General features: G+C 43.2%; 1 protein-coding gene across 4 annotated transcripts in view; it reads left to right on the top strand.

The window, feature by feature from the left end:
* Positions 1–2,872: 2,872 nt before the first annotated feature.
* SMARCA2 (SWI/SNF related, matrix associated, actin dependent regulator of chromatin, subfamily a, member 2) overlaps positions 2,873–15,973 on the top strand; it is a 118,060-nt gene continuing 104,959 nt past the window's right edge. The window contains exons 1-2 of one of the 4 annotated variants that reach the window (XM_063321264.1): positions 2,873–3,041; positions 12,824–13,084. In XM_063321264.1, the coding sequence (XP_063177334.1) occupies positions 12,860–13,084 (225 nt within the window). In that variant the 5' untranslated portion in view covers positions 2,873–3,041; positions 12,824–12,859. Of the gene's footprint in view, positions 3,042–4,171; positions 4,325–4,549; positions 4,769–5,347; positions 5,502–12,823; positions 13,085–15,973 lie in introns of those variants that run through there. The other 3 variants (XM_063321265.1, XM_063321266.1, XM_063321267.1) reach the window with 3 other exon arrangements.

Here is a 15,973-nt window from a genome sequence, read left to right as displayed (position 1 = left end):
CCTGCAACTCCCTGATGGTAATGACCACTAATGACCTTCTTTTGATATAAGAGTGTCCCTGCAAGAGTTCCACTGATGTATCAGTTTCCAAACAGTTTTAGTTATATTGGTATAATTCCTCACATAAACAAGCTTCAGTTCCATAACAAAATGGCACCTCATCTCACCATGGTACTTTATCCAGTTTGAAAACTTTATGTGCAATTTTACTGTTGTCAGCATCATCCAAAGCATTAATTCAGTTAAAGGCCCTCATCTTTTTTTCCTTTTGCTAACCTAGACAAATCAATCAGGGGGAAGCAAATTTATCCTTTAGCATGAGATTATTCACCATGTTTGCATATGCACTACGTATGAAGCTTCAGCCACCCAAGTCTCATATAGTGAGCACTCATTAATCCTACTAATTTCAGTAAAGATTTTCACATCAGTTGAACGTGCCTGCCTTGACAGAAAACATGTTTTCCAATCACTCAAAACAGGTTACAATGAGATTAAATGATACTTCGCCAAAATACAAAAAGCCTTCAGATTGACATCAGCAACATGCCCATTTGACTGGAGCTTTTGTTGCCCCAAAATGAAACTGGCTGCTGCACCCTTCCCAAAATAAATGTAATTCTTAACTAAACATAGGTGCCTTTATCCCAAAGTGAACTTTTTTTCTTTTGCCTGAAGGACTAATTTTATATTCCTTTTTTCTTCTCCATATGCCTTCCACCAAAAAGAATGGCTTGACCGGTTTTAGAATGGTTTGAGTGCTGCTGAGTCAAACAAGCAGCTGAGCTGTCTTGCAAGGAAGCTTCCCCTCCATTACTTAACGCTTGTTTTCTTTTATGGAGAGAGAAAAGGCAAAGGGCCCTCAGATTCCCCCTGGGGAATGGAGGAGAGAGAGAAGAAAATTAAAAAACCCCAAACTGCCTAATGAGAGTTACAGTAGGGTATGAAGGAAAAAATAAGAAAGGAAGAATCCCTTTACCTCTCTCATTTCCATTAGCATAATTTTCCAAGAATGTTAACTACATTCTTTTATCTCCAAGACATCAGGTTGCAACTCACAGTTTAAAACAAAGCTAAAACCAAAACTATAAATTATTCGTGGATCAAGAGTTTACGTAATGATATTGGCTATTATGTATACACAGATTTGAATTCTTCCATTTCTTTGATTTCGTTCCCAAGTAAATATTCTTCACAGACAATGATGAAATGAAAATATAGCCTTTTAAATATTTTATTTATTTATTGGATACTTAGCGCTGACCAGTTAACATAATTCTTACACACTTATCCTTTAGCATTTTGGTAGTCATTTTACTTAACAAGTAAGATTAAGCTAACGACCAAGTGACACCACCTTGAAAAACTACAAAAATGCTAGTAATTAGCACTGTATAGCCAGCATTGAACTTGGTGATTACCGGTCCTATTCAACCAATAAAAAAAGCACCAAACTAAACACCAGGTAAACAATAGCTGTCACTTAATGACCACAAAGTCCATTTGGTGCTCCCAGCATCGCTTCAGGTCCTTAACTACTCCACCTGGCCACTGCAGAGGAACTTCAGGTTAAAACCCTGTCACCTGAGCATCTGTAGCTGCTACTGGTTTTAATACTGAAGTTCCTCTTAACATTTTTGCTCCATCGCACAAAGTGAAATCCCCAGTAAGACGGTTACACTAGCTTTAGAACGGTAAAACACTTCCCATATGAAGAGATAAAAAAAGATAATCACATATAACACCACATGCGGTAGTTTGGCTGTATTTTTTGTAATGTTGACTCCACAACTGGTGTTCAAAAAAAAACCCCTCAGACTGGCAGGCCCATTGCTTTAATGAAGTACTTAGTACGTGTACATGAACAGGTAGATCTTCGGCAAACAACGTGAGAGCTCTGCAGCGTTGGCTGCAGATCAGGTAAACGATCTGCAACATAAAATAATAATGGAATACAGTACCATCACGCGCAGTCGAAAACTGTACTTCCAAACCAACTGTTAAAAAGCGAAAAGGACGGAAGCGAGCGAGACGGAACGCAGATAATTGCACTATTCACCCTTCCCACCCCTAAGAAACATGAGATCCACCTCCGCTCTCCGCACAGCCTTGTCCCGTCGGGCGACTACTGCCGATGGCCGCCTCCAGACCTGCGACAAGCGGCAAGGGGCTCTTCCCGAAGGCCGGGCGGCAAATCACCGCCAGCCCCGCCGCCGCCGGCACCGGGAGCCCACCGGTCTGACTGACTGACAGTCCTGTCTGACTGACAGGCCGCTTCGGCTGGAACGCTCTCGGCACCCTTCTCTTCGTCCACGACAGCACCCTCTGCCATCGGGGACCGGGGTGTAAGTTTCGTGACAAACGACAACGCCCTTCCGTGCCTTTTGGTTTTTGTTTTCCCACATCCCCCCCCCCCCCGCAATCGCCAGGTACAGGAGACCCCAACGCCCCCCAGGCCGACTCCTCCTCGCCCCGGCGGCGGCGGGCTCGCCTCCGCACGGCGGAATTACAGCACCTTCTTCACCTCTCCCCACACTGCTCCCGCCGCCGCCGGCTCCTCACGGAGGGAGCTCCCGTCCCTCCCCTCAGCACCTACGAGCTGGGGAGGGGCGCGGAGGAACCGCCAGGGCGGCCCCACTGCTGGTCGCCCGGCCGAGCAGCGCTGCCCACGGCCTGCGGGCACGCGCTCGCGCGCTCGCTCACCCACACAACGATCTCCGCCCGCCCCCTCCCCAACCCCTCGGTTGAGCGACAGGTAGCCAGCGCCAATAGAACCGCCATTTTTGCGCAGGGGGGCGGGCACTGCCTGTCTGGCGGGCCAATGGGGAGGCCGCTTCCTGAGCAGCGTCCCTGGTGAGGGAACGCTGGCGGCGGGAGGGGGGCCGGAGGAGGGGCCGGAGTTTCGGAAGAGGAGGGAATGGCTGTCACCGGTGAAGTCATGTTCATAATATAGTCCCTCGCTTCGGTTCCGGGCTGGGGTGACTCACCGAGGGGGGAGAGGAGCGACACCCAGCACGGCCCTCGCTCCACCCGGGCGGAAGGTAAATATCACTTACAACTCGGTCCGCCCCCCCCTCCCGCCCCGCTCCGCTCCCCGACCCTGTCACGGCCGTGTCTGCGCCGGCCTCTATTGTCGGTGATCGCGGCGGCACCGCACCGTGTCCACCTTACCTCCCTTCCTCCCTTCCCCACACTGGCACCGTTGTGCCACCTGCTTCCTCTCCTCCACCACCTCCGGCGCCCGGCCCGCTCCAAATATTTATATCCCCCCCACCCCTCCGGTGGGTGGAGAGAAGAAAAGTTTTGATCCGGTATTTCTGGAATAATCACGGTGCAGATCACCGGGGTGGGAGGGTGTGAGCGGGGGGAATCCCCCCCGGCCCCCGGTGTCGTTGGTGGCTGGTGTGTGAGGAGTGACACGGGGAGTCGGGGCGCCGGGACGGCGCCTGGGTAGCCGCGCTGTGTGGCGTTGATCGCCGGCGGGCTCTCACGGGCAGCAAACCACCAGCCCGTGGCCACTTCTCGGTGCCACCGTGTCACGGGCTCCGGGCTACGCGACCGGGGAGATAAACAGATCCGGGGGAACGACAGACAACAAATACCCAACCCCACGCCGCGCTCCGCTGGGGCTGCTCGGCGGGCCGGGGGCGGCCTCGCCCGCTGCCCCACCAGCTGCGGGCCGCCCGGAGGGGTGCGTTTCGGCGGCAGCCGGGGGGTGTCAGGGTGAAGTTCAGGGTGTCCGGCGCGGCGGGGTGTCTGTTTCTCTGCCGTGACACTGGCTGGCGTGGACCCGGTCGGGGAAGGGGAAGCGGGGAGACATGAGGAATGAGGAAGATGGTGCGTGGGGGAGCGGTCTCGCCTGTTGAGAGTGGCGGCGTTGCCCGTCAGAGCCAGGGAGGCCATGATCCGGATAATCTCCCCGCCTGCCTGTCACAAGCACTACACACACACATCGGGGAGGGGGGGGAGGCGGTGGGGGCTGGGACTTCGCCCGACAGGCTGCAGCTCCTGTTGCTTTTCAGTCTTGGTTTATAACTGTGCAGTCAGTCACTCCTGCTGGAAAGGTGTCGCGATGTACTTCCCAAAATAGCTTGTGTCCCCCCCTACCCCCCCCGTTTTCCATGCAGAAATCATGCTCCCGCCTTCCCCCCCCCCGCCCCGTTGCAGCAGTCGTCGAAGCGGAGTAGCACAAAACATGCGCTTGCAATTTTGTAATCGCCTTCCAAGCAAAAACCATTTTATTTCCGGTGTGCACGGAAATTTTTTTTTTTTTTTTTTTTTTAAATTTTGACGGGGTCGGGCGCGAGCGAGGATGCGTACGCAGGTAGAGGCGGCTCGTCTGCTCCGTCGGGAGAGGGGGAACGGCGGTGGTCGGCACCGGGAAAAGTTCTCTCCCCTGCCGGAGGCAGGCAGCGGGGCCGCCGCTGCAGCCAACGCCCGGGAGGAGCAGAAGGGCAGCGGAGCCCGTCCCCGGGGCTCCGGCTGGGGAGAGGGAGGCGGTGGCAAGCGCCGGGTGTGTGTGTGGGGGGGTGGTCTTTCCCGTCCCCCTGCCCCTGCGAGCGGCGGAGGATCAGGAAGTCACCGCTGCCACACACAGGCGTACGGACATGTTTGGTCGGCGTGACATGGTGGCGGAGGGAAGGAGCGGCGGGGAGACGGGCCCAGCCCAGCCCTGAGGCGTGTGTGTGTGTGTGTGTGTGTGTGTGTCCCAACCCGGCTGCTCGCCCGCCTGCTGCCGCCGCCGAGCTCCCCCCGCATCGCTGTCGAGGTACGGGGCCTTGCGGGGCCCGCCGCCGGGAGCGGCGCAGCCATTGCTCGGCGGAGGGTAGGGGGAAGGAGGCAGCGGGGCTGGATCTCCAGGCAGGGGTGTTTCAGAGCTTGTCGGCCGGGGCGAAAACTTTCCAAAGAGGCCGGAGCGGCGTGTGTGTGTGTGTTGGGGCGGGAATATGGCCCCGCCGGTTGTGCGCGGCCGCCCCGGCGCCGTTGCCGGGGGATGGCGGCGCGGCGCCGAGGCCTACGCGTACCGGGCGGCAGGGCCGGAAGAGCGGCCGGGCTCTGCCGCCGAGGGAGGGAGGGAGGGAGCGGGCGGCCCGCCCGGCCCCGACACATGGTGTCCCCCACCAACACGGCTCGTTATGTCCGTGGTGCGGGGGGAAATGGAGGTGCTTTTTTTTTTATTATTTTGTCTCCGCCCCCAAATTTATGATGGTGGAACAACAAACTGCACAGGGCTGGAAAAGTTACAGCTCTTCTAAACTCGAACTGAAGTTACAGTTAACTATAGTTGGTTTGTTTGTTGGGGTTTTTTGTTTGTTTGTTTTTCTTCCTAAGCGTGCATCATGGTCAAGTAAAGAGAGTGGTTAAGTGTCAGCGTCGATCCGAAGATCGCACCGAAGTGGGTTTTCCTTGGTATCTGCTGCTTAGGTTTGATATGCTGACTTTCCAAACTTTAGGTTAACGCTGTTCTTTTTAAGGTGTCTTTTGAGGAGTATTTTAGATAGGTAAGTAAATAAGCAACTAAAGAATTGAAGATTTTTTTTTTTTACTTTTAGCTTTTTAAGTATTCTGCATGCTTTCTCTAAAAAAAAATTATATGGGATCTGTGACACGGCATTGTTCCGCTTGTGTTCTTTTCTGTTTTGCCCTAGGTTTCTTCGCTGTTACTTGATTTTAACCACAGCCCCTAAGACCCAGACAATGAACGTTGTACCGGAATTTAATTCCTCTAGTAGTATACCAGTTACATGTTCGGGGTGGGGCAGTGTCTTCTGTGTAAATTAGCATTGTTGTGCAAATAAAGGCACACTTTCTCTTCGGGAGCCTAATTGCCCTCTTAATGTCTTTGACTTTGTTTCTTTTGTCCTTCTGTTATTCTAAGGCAAAAAGTGGTGTACCAGAAGGATAGGATGGGAGGCAGATTTTTGTGCTCATATATATCAATAATAGAAAGCAAAAAGATTGTATGGGTAATGAACATTTAAAAATAAATCTAAAGTGTATCATACAGCATATGTGGACTTGACAGAGCTGAAGGTAAAGCTTCATTAAATACAGCATTTCTCTCATGAGTTATGTCTCAGCTTTAGGACTGGTATTTCTGCGGTGTTTCATAGAACATGTGCCAAAAGAGTGTGTTCAAAGTAGTCTTAGATCTTTTCTTTTGTTCATTTCTGAAGTGAGCGTTTCTTGTCAAGTTTGAAAAATGCTTTCACCAACACCTGAGGCTTGGAAATTGACAAGAGAAGTGCTCCAGCTATTCTTATATTAAATGTATTCTTGACAAAGGTCTATACGAAATTAATATTTGCAGATACATTTTCTCAATTTTTGTTGGACTTTTGAAGTTAAGGTCAGAATGTGCACAGTAGCAACTTTAAAAAATGTCTGCACTGGCACCTCCAATTTTCATAGTCCTGATTAGTAATACTGCTGTGAACTAGTAATCCTATTCAGAAGGAGACTTTTCATTCTTTGTATGACTGAGAACATTTTTGCAAATTACTCATTAAAATGCCTATACTATTTTTTTGTATTTTGTGCTGCAGTTGAAGTTCTCTACGTGTAAAGAGTGTTTCCTGGACCTCCACCTCTTTTGAACTTTGTTTAGTTTTTTATTTGTTTGATCCTTTAGTGAAGTAGTAAACACAACGTTATGACATAAAGATCAGTTGTCATGAAAATGGCAACAGCGTTATGACATAAAGATAATGCCATAAAGATCACTTGTCATGGCAATGGCAGCAGAGAAAAGCTTATGCTTTATTTGCAAGATAAAATAAGAAAGGATGAATAAGAGAAAGAAGTAAGGCTTGCTCAAACACAGCTTTGGTAGTTTGCAAATATAGCAGAATAAGAAGGCTAATACAGAAAATTGTTTTATTTGTTTCTGACACATGTGAAGTCGTAACTTCTTAGGCATAAACATTTTCCTGTTTGTCTCCACTTGTTAGAGAATATTTCCTGCAGGGTTTGAGCACGCAGGGCCTTTGGGAAAAATGTTAAAAATAAATTTGTTGTTATTGAAACAATACCTTTTTCATGTCTTCACTGACATTTTACTGTAAGTAACTTGTATTTAAAACAATCTTCTCCCTTCTTCCTTCCCTTCCACTCTGTTTAAGTAAAGACAAGGCCTGTCAGTAATATAGCAAATTCCTTTCCTTCTGCAACCTCTCATTATGGCTTTGGTTTTTCGGAATCTAATGTGAAGATGTTGTTCAGTAACTGTGATTAATACCCGTAGTAAAGGTCGCGGTATGGAAACTTAATCCTTAACCAGTCAGTGCTGTCATGAGTCAGTTTTCTATGCTCAAAACATACAGTGGAGTCTACGTATGTAGCAAACATGGACTTGGTCTTGGGCATTGTCTGCTGTGGCTGTGGGGTTAAAAGGCAATTAAACTTCCAACTGGAGCTGTCTGCCCTCCTGTTTCCCTGAAGGCGAGTGCCTTCTGGTGCAAAGCCATCAGAAACGTATATCTGTGCTGTAGCCTCTTTGAAAAGTCTGGCAGCGTTGCTTAGGCTAACTTCTTTGAACTCTGACTTGTGGTGATGCCTTCTGACTGACTGTAGTACATTCAACCCTCAGCTGTTAGCCAGTCATTTTTGATTTTAGTTTTTCCTGAGAGAGTAAGTTAGAGTGGTTGAGAAGTTGCTTTATGAAAAACTGAAACAGCTACACAGTAGGAATACAAATTTCTACAAGAATATTTGTAAGGGGTTGAAGGTGGGGGATGTTACGACTATCACGCTAAAGTAAACAGTCCCTGCACGTGGTGACAATGAAGTTTCTGGTGTAAGCACACCACCCATTCTGCTAGCGCTGCTGGGGTGCATGCAGACAGTCTTTGGTAGACAGACAAGTGGCTAAAGCAGAGTCCAGAGGTTTTTGTCCCTGGCCTGAGTGTCTGGACATGCAATTACGGTGTAGCATTTCTCATTCTGTGGTTTGTATTTTAAACTGCAAATTCCCTTTCAGAAGGTTTTGAAGTTGTATACATGAGTATGCAAAGGCAGAGTCTCTCAGCAGTTAGTGTGTTTGGCTTCTCTTATGTGAACTGAATAACTCTGCTTTATGTTAGGTGAAGATTTGACTCTTCTGCTTACTGATTTTTTGTTGTTTCATGTAAACCTGTTCATTGGTTGAATCATTGTCTAATGAAATGGCAATAGTTAAATCCTGATAAATGTTAATGTACAGTGTCCTGTGGGGTAGGACAATACAGAACTCTGATTTGCTTCTAAGTATTGTAAGTTATTTGGTTTAATTATGATGAGCTGCTGTCATTATTAATCAGTTCTTAAACTTTGAACATCTTCATTTGATTATGGTTAGCATATTAAGCAAATACTTGACAGTATCATTTCATGTTTCATGTAGTTTAATAAAGATAACTCCTTTAGCCTGTAGTGTATCACAATTTCACAGTATATCTTTACAAAGCCACTTGTGAATCATGACTTCAGTTGGAGATGTGTGGGGAGAAGTAGACTGTAATTATTTTTCTCTGAAGGCAAAGTTACAGTCTGCTTTGCAGTGTGTATGTGGCTGTTGCGTGGGTCCACATTTCCTTTTCTTCAGATGTAAGTGGTGCAATTTTCCTTACTTACCACTACCTATCCAAGGCAGGGGATCTGGCCAAAACATCCTGGCTGAAGTTCAGCTTTGGTTGACTAAGTCATGGAAAGGAAGAAGTTATTTTGGATGGTGTAGGGAAACAGCTAGAATTATAAATACTTACTGCTCCATCTGTTCTTAGACTTGGTGTGTGCCCTGTGTCAAAGCAGTCTATAATCTCTGGATCTTTTTGGGTGTCCAGCTGGTCTTGAATTCCAAAGTAATGCATGTGGTTTGTTACCTGCTGTGTTTCAGTTTTGGATCTACTAATATTGCATATTCTTTGTGTGAAGGAAATCCATGCCTTTGTTACCTTTGGAAGTTTATATATGTATGAAGTTTATACCAAAATATATTTAATGTGCTTGGATGTTGTGGGTCCTGAAACATTGAGCTGACGGAGACACTATTGTACAATAAATTAGCTACATGCACAAAACCTGGTGCATAGAAAGTTACCTTGACAATAACAGATTTTTTTCCTCTCTGTCTCAATTCCGGTGTGTCCAGCAGAGGTGGTGAGATTCTCTGAAACCACAGGAAGAACTGCGTGATTCATCACAACTAATTCAATCCCCACTAGTTTCGTTTGGCGCTGTTCACAAAAGAGATTTGGTGATGTTGATGTAAATAAACCCAAGAAGTGATGAGGGATTACAGTTCAAGAAGAGATATGTCTTACTTGAAGTCATGTGAATAACAGTACTCTCATGAGGGTTTTGAGGAAATTTTAAGATTGGACACTTGAGAAACAATTAGACAGTATGTAATGCATTTGAGAATCAGGGCCAGTAGTCTTACAATTTGTGACAATGAGATGGAAATATTTTTTTTTCATTTTATTAAAGTCCTTATAATCCGTTAGAAGCATTTACTCCCCCCACCACCACCACTTTGTGATTCTAACAGGCACTACTCATTAAAAAGCAGTCCAAACAAATGGGTCAGCGCTGGCTTTAGCAAGGAATTGGCTTCATTTTGCTTATTTCATTATAGCCACCAGAATTTACCAAAACTAGTACCAATGTTATCTGGATGGAGCGTGGCCACTATTGTACCTGTTGTCTCTTTGTAGATTTCTGCTTTGACTTTAATGAGACTTTTATAAGGGCCTAGAGGAATTAGTTGTCTAGCTCTTACTGAATTTTAATGAGAGCAGGGTGCCTAATTTCTGTGGGCTTTTTATACAATCTCAGTCTTAGTAAATATAAATGGAGCTATTTTTGAAACATGTTAAATCATAAGCTCTTTAGCAGTTCTGTTATGTGAACAGATCCTTAGTTGGGAGGGCCATGTATAATGTGTTCTGCTTTGTGGCTGTGGCTGTTTTTTTAATTTTGTGGATTCCTATCGCCAGAGAAAATTGCTTTGTCTCTATGTCCATGGGTATCTTTGGAGAGGATTTACTACTTGCATTCAGGCAGTATTTTCCCAGATTTTATGTTCCCCCGATACAGATCTTACAAATTAATTTTTTTCCCCATAGAAGTATGTTCTTTGACATGCAGAAATCTCTAAATACAAATCTGTTTAAGACAATTCACAATTACGTAAGATTGTGTGAGTTTGTCTGCTCATAAAGATAATGGAAGGATTTGATCTGGTGTAAGGAGTGCAACATTCCCCTCTGGTAGTTACTGTTTTTTACAGGTTACGCACTTGCTAGCCTATTAAACAGAATTTTAAATTTTCCAAATTTGGGTACAGGACATGTTTAATGTATATGTAAATGACAGTGTAGCTCGTGGAGCTGAGTCTGGAGCCATTTAATTTTTATAAGAACTACAAGTTCAATTTGAAATAGAGGTGAATAGAGGAGGAGATTTTGTTACTCATTTTAATGCATAGGTGTAGGTAGAAGTCTTCTGTGAAGTAGGGTATTTTGGGATCCTGTATACTGATAGTAGTTTTGTAATTGATCGCGTTGTCATTCTGTATACATTTTTCTGGATAGTGGTGGTGCTGGGTTTTGCCTTGTTAAATGGACTGAATTTGGCTTACAATGTGCAGAGACAGTCAACTGTGAGAGCGTCAGTCTTATGCTTTGTAACCTAATGATTGACTGATATAAAAACTCTTTGTTGTGTGGAAATGTCTGTTGTCCTTTATACAGCCAAACTGCGAGCCTCTTATAGGAAGCTATGGCATGGTGTATGCAGTTGTGAACATTTGATAACTTGATTCCTTTTGTGGTAATGTCATGGGGTTATAGGGGACTAATTAGTGACTGTAGTGTTTTGTTTTGAACACAGAAGCTTCACAGGTGTCTCCCTGTTTCACCTTGCAAGGAAATAGGTTCCCAAGGTAGCTTATTTCAGGTCAGGGTGTTTTATTTTAAATGAGTTAAAACTTCGTTCTAATTTGTTGCCTTTAGTCAGAAGAGAGTAGTAGCTACTAAAACATAACAAAAAGGAGTTTGTAAGTAAAAGCTATTAAGTAGATTTTGATCCTGACAAAACAATTAAGTAATTGTGGGTAAGTGAAAATGGTCTTGATACAGTAGCATTTTATCTTCTGTGTGGGTTCTCATAAGTAAAGACTCTTTCTTATAAAAGAAGAAAGATGATCAGTTCTGTAAGCTCTGAATTGCTATCAGTACTGATTGCTATCAGTAAGCACCAATCCACTTTTTCTCCGACATGTCTTGCAGATGGGTCTCCTTTCTGCTGTGTTGGGAACCTTGGGAGGGTACTTAGGTGTCTGTTTCTAAATTTGATTACAAGCCAGGGTGTTTGCAATGTTACAGTATGGCTTTATATAAGCAGTGTCATAACAGGGTTGTACCACTTATGTTAGAAAGTAATTACTGCTAAATATGGATAGTGATAAACCCAGATGTGGAAGATGAAACACACTTCCGTGATAAATTCTGTAAGGAGAGAGGCTGGGGCAGGGAGTCATCTGAGGCCGTGTAGTGTACCATTACATTGTAATTACCTTGTAATGTACCAAATTAGAATGCTTTTTAATAAGACACATTTTTCATTGTATTGGCTTTATTATTAGGGGACAAGTAATCATGGGCAGGTAACCTTACTATAAAACTACACCCAAAACAAATAAAGAGAACAGGCTAAGCCCATCTAACAGTCAGCTGCTGCTGAAAGTGGTGATCCTACTTGCTTCCTTGTGCTGGCACTGGGACTCATCTGTCCTTCCAGAAAGTCAGTTCAGTAACCTGAATCACTAGATGGTTTAGTGGTGGTTTGTTTGTTTGTTTGTTTTAATATAGGATTGCTTTTCTGCTGGTGTAATTACTCAAATAACGAGATCACTGTGTGATCAAATGCATGAAAATGCTGCCGTTGGGAGTGGGGAATGCCAGGAAACACGACTGATCTTGTTGGCAGCAGCTAACCATCAGTTTTGTAAAAATATGGCAGCTGTGCCACTGCATTACAATACTCTGACATTAGTAAACAAAAAGTTCCCAATCTTAGCCATTAATAAAAGTTCTCAGAAAACTGGAGAATGTTTCAAACCCGTAGCCTGCATCAATTTGCTCTAGTAAGAACACAGAAATAAAAATATAGTAATAGTTGGTTTTTCATCCTGTAAAAGCCTGTCATTTGTTCTTGGAGCACTTACTGTTTTGTAAGCCACTTGAGCTGCACTTTCCTGGTTTGTGACATTGACAGAACCCCTCAAGTGTATTATAACTCTTCAGTCCAAAGTAATTGTCTTTTCTGTTGTCTATTTTGTTTGACATTATGATTGCATACAGATAAAACCAGAGAGGTCCTACACTACTATCTAAGTTTTTTTAAAAAGTCAGAAAATAGTTTTAATAAGCCTTTTAATACTTGTTTTGCTGCATTACCATGAATTTTATAAGTATGAATTTCATCACAGTCATGTCTGTTTAGGAGATTTTTGAACACGTGTTCAGAAAGTGTTCATACCAGCATTGTCTCTGGTAGATAGTTCTCTTAGCATACTGGTTGCTTTGTTCTCTGAGTAGCATATGAACATCCAGAAATTGACTGAACTATCAGGATCCTTATGCTTCTAGTGGGCTTTTAGAAGGATGGTCAAACTAATGTGCAACATTAAGGATAATTTAAGCATTTTCTGCTGATGACAGCTTGCGTGTGTATGTGTGCGTGTGTGTGTAACGACTGCCAGTAGGTTTTATTACATTTTTTCAATGCCCTTAATGTCATACAGAAATTCTGGTTTTGTTTCTGTTTTGTTTTGTTTTATTAGAGCTATTCTGCTAATTGAAAAGGAGACAGAAAATAGATGTCCACGCCTACAGAGCCTGGCGCCATGCCTCATCCTGGTCCTTCCCCTGGACCAGGACCTTCACCTGGACCGATTCTAGGACCTAGCCCAGGACCAGGGCCATCTCCTGGCTCAGTTCACAGCATGATGGGGCCAAGTCCTGGTCCGCCCAGTGTCCCGCATCCAATGCCGACAATGGGGGCTACTGATTATCAACAAGAAGGCATGCACCAAATGCATAAGGTAATAGTTTATTACAAGTGAACCTTTTTTTTCCTAGAGTTCTCTCCACTGATTAAAAAGACTACTTAGCACTAGGTTTAGACCTGCATAACTACTATGACATCACATGTCATCTCCAAAACCTCAGCTTCCCTCCTGCTTCTGTCTTTATTTCTAAAGATGATGCATATATCAGATTAAACATAGTTTCTTTGTACTTAGCAGACTACTTTGAACTATAGAGTTAGTAGTTTGCATATCTTCATTTGTAAACTGTACTTTTCAGTAAGATAGATATTACTAGGGGAAAACAATTGAATTATAGTGTTAAAGCCTTATGGTATACCATTCTAAACATCTTTTTTTTTTCTTTTTCTTTTTTTTTCCTTCTTATCTGTTTGGACTTACCTTGCATTTTTCTTGCGTTCTCTTTAGTTTTGCATGATTTTTTTTTCAAAAGAAATATTTTTAACACTTAAAGGGCTTGTGCTTATGAATTTGTTTACTCCTCTGTGTTGATGAAAAAAGTGGTTTCCAGGTTATTTTATAAAGGCTCCATCTACAACTATGTAGTGTAGAACATGTGAATAATTGGACTTCAGTGGTTGTGTCGTCATACGCTTAAAATGACATGTGTGCTTACACTATCATGAAGGTCTGTTGCTTTGAGGAAATATTTGCTTGTATGGAGTTTTGTTTATGAGAACACTCTCTTTATGTGTTGTAATTTTTATTTGGTTATGTACCACAGATTTAGAGTTTAGGATAATTTCAATTTCACTGATGTTCTATTCTCAGAAATATGCAGTAACAGCTTACAGAGCCAAGATATTGAAAACATTTGGTCATTAGTGTTGATTCCACTTCAGATTGTTATATGCACATAGAAAAAAAATTACAGTAAAGATTTAGTTTTAAAGTAATATATTTTATTCTTCCTTATGAATTGGCAACTTGTTCATGTTGCCGTTTCCACATATGGGTCAGTTTCATTCATTAAAACTGTTAAAACAGTGTCTAGTCAGTAAAGACATGACACTGCCATCTTTTGCATGAGGAACTGTATCATTAAAATTTCTAACAGCACAAAGACAGCTGAAGTGAAGGAGTCCATGATTCAGCTGCCCGTTTGTACTGAACTGTTGTAATTTCTGAGAGGTCAGTACATTCAGTAACCAAAACTGAAACTTGCATTTGAAACTTGAAGCATGTAATTTAGCTATTAGCCAGATTAGACATTTATAATCATTATTTCCTTGTTTGTGGGGTCAGTTACAGCCCAAGTGTCTCTGGTGAATGCCCTAGGCTTCATAGACAGCCAGGGTTTTTACGTTCTTCGGTTCTCTGGTTTCTTTCTGTTTTTAAGAGATTCTGTACCTGCAGAAGAAGAGGGGTGCACCAGGAGTTTTCCATTAGAATGCCTGAATGCTCCATACATTATTTTTTTAACTGCTATATTGTGTTTTCACATTGTTGTGTTCTCCAGACATTTGATGCTATGTTAGTATTAGAAACAAAACAAAAAATGTCATCCCACAGAGTTCTTTCAGAGACTTCAGGAGCATCTCGGAAGTTCTGTGAGCCAGAGTAGAAATTCCCCCATTGAGGTGGCATTGAAATGTTTTGAAAAATGCACCATGAATGTGAAGAGTCTGGATAGCTAATTCAAAGATGACCACTCAGTATAATTGTAATTTCTTTTTTCTGTACCTTGATTCTGATATTGGAACAAAGGCTGTAATTTCACAAGTCTTTATTTTAGTAGCAGCAGCCTTGCTGTCCTCTAGTTTGCCAAGTCACAAGTTCCAGCATGCGTTTGTGTATGTGTGACTAAGCTAGGTCTGTTGAACTGATCCAGTTGGAAAAAAAAATCTTGGTTTATTTTTCAGTCTAGATCAATTTTCTGGTCTGTTTTCCTGTGTAACCCCAGAAATAGTGTATTGTGACAGCTGAGGGAAGGCTCTTTTTAAGAAATGCTGTGGAAGGGTACCTCTAGACTATTTTGCAAGTATTACTTGAGTGTTGTTCCATGTAATTAAAAAACTGGCCAGCCACCTGCAGTTTGACCAAGTAAACGTTTTCTTTCTGCTTAGTGTTATGTAAAGTAGTTTGACTTTCAAGTCGTGATGTAATATAACCCTTTATTTTTTTTCCTAATTATATGCAGTAAAAGTGAGAGATTGCACAAGAAGTGTCCCAGTTATGCAATTGCTTGTGGGGTACACATCCCATGTATACAATGGGATGTGGTTCTTACTTTTAAAATTCACAAACTAAGTAGTGAAACACCTTCATTATGTTAGATGTTTGTCTGTCTTAAAAAGAATAATATAATACATTAAAAAAAAATCCAAAGTATCTAACAATAGAGAAAACACTGATGGATACAAATTAATATTAATAAATCATAATTCCTAAAATATGTAGTAACCAGAAAACCCTTCCACAGGAATATTTATTATTGATTTGCATAATGCAGTTTTGACAGAAACAATAATTAGTTGTCTTTCTTGCTACTTTTCATAAGTAATCTTTAGACTATCAATCAAATTGCCAGGGGAATACTTCCAAATTTTACTGAAGTACATCTTGGATGCAAGACAGCTACATTTATGGAGAAATAATGGGAAGTCTGTCATGCGGGACTGCTAAATGGACAAACCGTAACAACTTCAGAGAGTCTTATGAGGTGAAAATACTGGGAAGCTCTGAAGGTATTAAAGGAAAGCATTATTGTTGCCCTAATCTTACTTTTCCTCAGCATCCATATATGAGCTCCTCTGGAGGCAGAACGTGGGGTTAGATTGTTTAGTCTGAACTGTATGCTCTTATGCACCAGCTGGGCCACATGATTTTAACTGCTCAACTCTTAGTTATGACAATAGTATATCTATTTAATTTGCATGGTTC

The sequence above is a fragment of the Chroicocephalus ridibundus genome, chromosome Z (genome assembly GCF_963924245.1).
Source record: "Chroicocephalus ridibundus chromosome Z, bChrRid1.1, whole genome shotgun sequence".
Classification (NCBI taxonomy): Eukaryota; Metazoa; Chordata; class Aves; order Charadriiformes; family Laridae; genus Chroicocephalus; species Chroicocephalus ridibundus.
This window is presented reverse-complemented; position numbering and strand designations above follow the sequence as displayed.